The sequence below is a fragment of the Aplysia californica genome, unplaced genomic scaffold, assembly GCF_000002075.1.
Source record: "Aplysia californica isolate F4 #8 unplaced genomic scaffold, AplCal3.0 scaffold00011, whole genome shotgun sequence".
NCBI lineage: Eukaryota > Metazoa > Mollusca > Gastropoda > Aplysiida > Aplysiidae > Aplysia > Aplysia californica.
In genome coordinates this window covers 2,952,976-2,954,917 of record NW_004797281.1, presented here as the reverse complement: position 1 = coordinate 2,954,917, position 1,942 = coordinate 2,952,976, and the positions used below count along the sequence as shown (strand labels likewise).

Below are 1,942 nucleotides of genomic sequence, written 5' to 3'. Positions count from 1 at the left end.
GTTTGCTCAACATCTCTTATGTCCATTCAAAAATACATAATACATTCTGTGTGGATTTTACTGAAAAATGTTGATTAAGGCACCTATAAAATGTAAATTTTCCGATCCCAAGGAGTCTCGAGCTATGGAAGACATCAAACTTTGGCGGCCATTTTCTCGCTAATTTTCCCTCAGAAACCTGGCGACCCCCACCTTCCTTCATAAATCTCTTCTAGTCAAGGTAGATGGCTATGTTTTCATCCATAGTATGATAAATTAACAAGATTTAAGATCATACCAATAACTTTACATACCCAAAAATTTACGAGCACCTGATTCCACCATGTCATGACACCTATTTCCTCAGACGGATGGTCAAATTCAAGACCAGTATAAAATTATGAATCATTTTTCTGTGAGCTGTAAAGATCTTTTTCTTTAAAGTTCAAATATAATATAATTGATGCTTATCTCCTCACCTGTGGTGCCAGATGTGAAAATGTAGCAACAGACATCGCTCGTGGAGATTCCCCGTCTGACCACAGGTGAGATGGCAGAGGTTAGAGCTTCGAGCAATAACGGATCAAGGGAGTGAATATCTGACGGTGGCGGGTCGAACCCCAGTCCATATGCCCACACTTGAACGTTGTGAGGTTTCAGATTATCCAGAATTGCTGTTACGGCTTGTAACAAAGTTTTATCTGTTATGAGAAAAATGGTATTCTACTTGACCAAAAAAACTTCTATAACAACAACCAAGAAGCAAGAAACAGACAGAAATGATTAAGAAGAGTCAAAATATAGAATTTAAAAAAAAAGTTGAAAAACTGCAGTGCAAAACATTCATTTAAGAAATCTTAAGCACACTAATTACTCAAACTCTAGGTTGAAGTAAGAGAGAGAGAGAGAGAGAGAGAGAGAGAGAGAGAGAGAGAGAGAGAGAGAGAGAGAGAGAGAGAGAGAGAGAGAAAGTGACATATTATAGACAAAGGGAAGACGATACTTATTAATATGAAATTTGAATGAGACTACGCCCAATGAACTCTCGGTATTGTTTCTCTTTTTCAGATTGTTCCTAACGTCTCAACTTCATCCAATCAGAGCTCAGTTTACATCGACCCCGTCGTTGACACGAACTACGTAAACCTGACTATCCTCGAAACTTCAATGGAGACTCTGATTGGCTGTAGCAGTTGGCAGCCGACCAATCACGTTCTTTATCACCTAGCCAATGGGGTTCTTTGTCTTGGACTTCTGGTACCCGACTCAAATTACGGAGCCTTGCTGCTCCACGGACTGATGTTTTTAGGTATGTTAGACACCCTTGTTTTGTGGGTGGTTGGCGGGTGCTCTGGTGTGGTTTGCTTCTTCTTTCCTATCAAACATCTATCATCCTTATCTCCCCTTTTTCGTTTTTTAATGTTTGTTACTCTCTTGTAACACCTCCAATCTTCTGGCGCTCATATGACCTTATGCAGTTGCGAGCGCCGTAAAACCTCTACCAAAACTGAACTCTTCTTTTGGTATCGGTTCATTTGACGGTCTACCATGATAATGCAGTCTACCGAAAGTCCCATCTGACTGACCACGGTCTACTGGACGGTTGACGGAGATAGCACGCTCTACTATAATGTAACCCTATCCATACGCCCTGGGGGTCATTTTGTACTCTCTGGGGTTGTATTCTTCAAATTTTAGAATACTTCTAGTACGAAGATCTCTTTGAAACTTTCAGTATTTCTCAAAAAATCATTTTGACACACTGCTAAGCAAAGCGTATGGATCGGATTAACGAGTAAATTTCCCCCTTTGAAAAGTGGTGGCACAGAATTCCCCACGTCGTATGGATACGATAGTAAAACACGACGAACGGATAGGGCTAAGGCATGCGCTGGGTAATTCATACTATTGCTCCCTCACCCTTATTGAAATACTTTCAAAGAAAAGAGGGAGCAATCCTAGC

The 1,942-nt window shown here is 40.6% G+C and overlaps 1 protein-coding gene across 1 annotated transcript in view; it reads left to right on the top strand.

Annotated features, from left to right (window-relative positions):
* LOC101854461 (blood vessel epicardial substance-B-like) overlaps positions 1–1,942 on the top strand; it is a 152,353-nt gene that overhangs the window by 10,342 nt on the left and 140,069 nt on the right. The window contains exon 2 of the mRNA XM_013083802.2: positions 1,048–1,288. Within this exon, the coding sequence (XP_012939256.2) occupies positions 1,048–1,288 (241 nt within the window). The remainder of the gene's footprint in view (positions 1–1,047; positions 1,289–1,942) is intronic.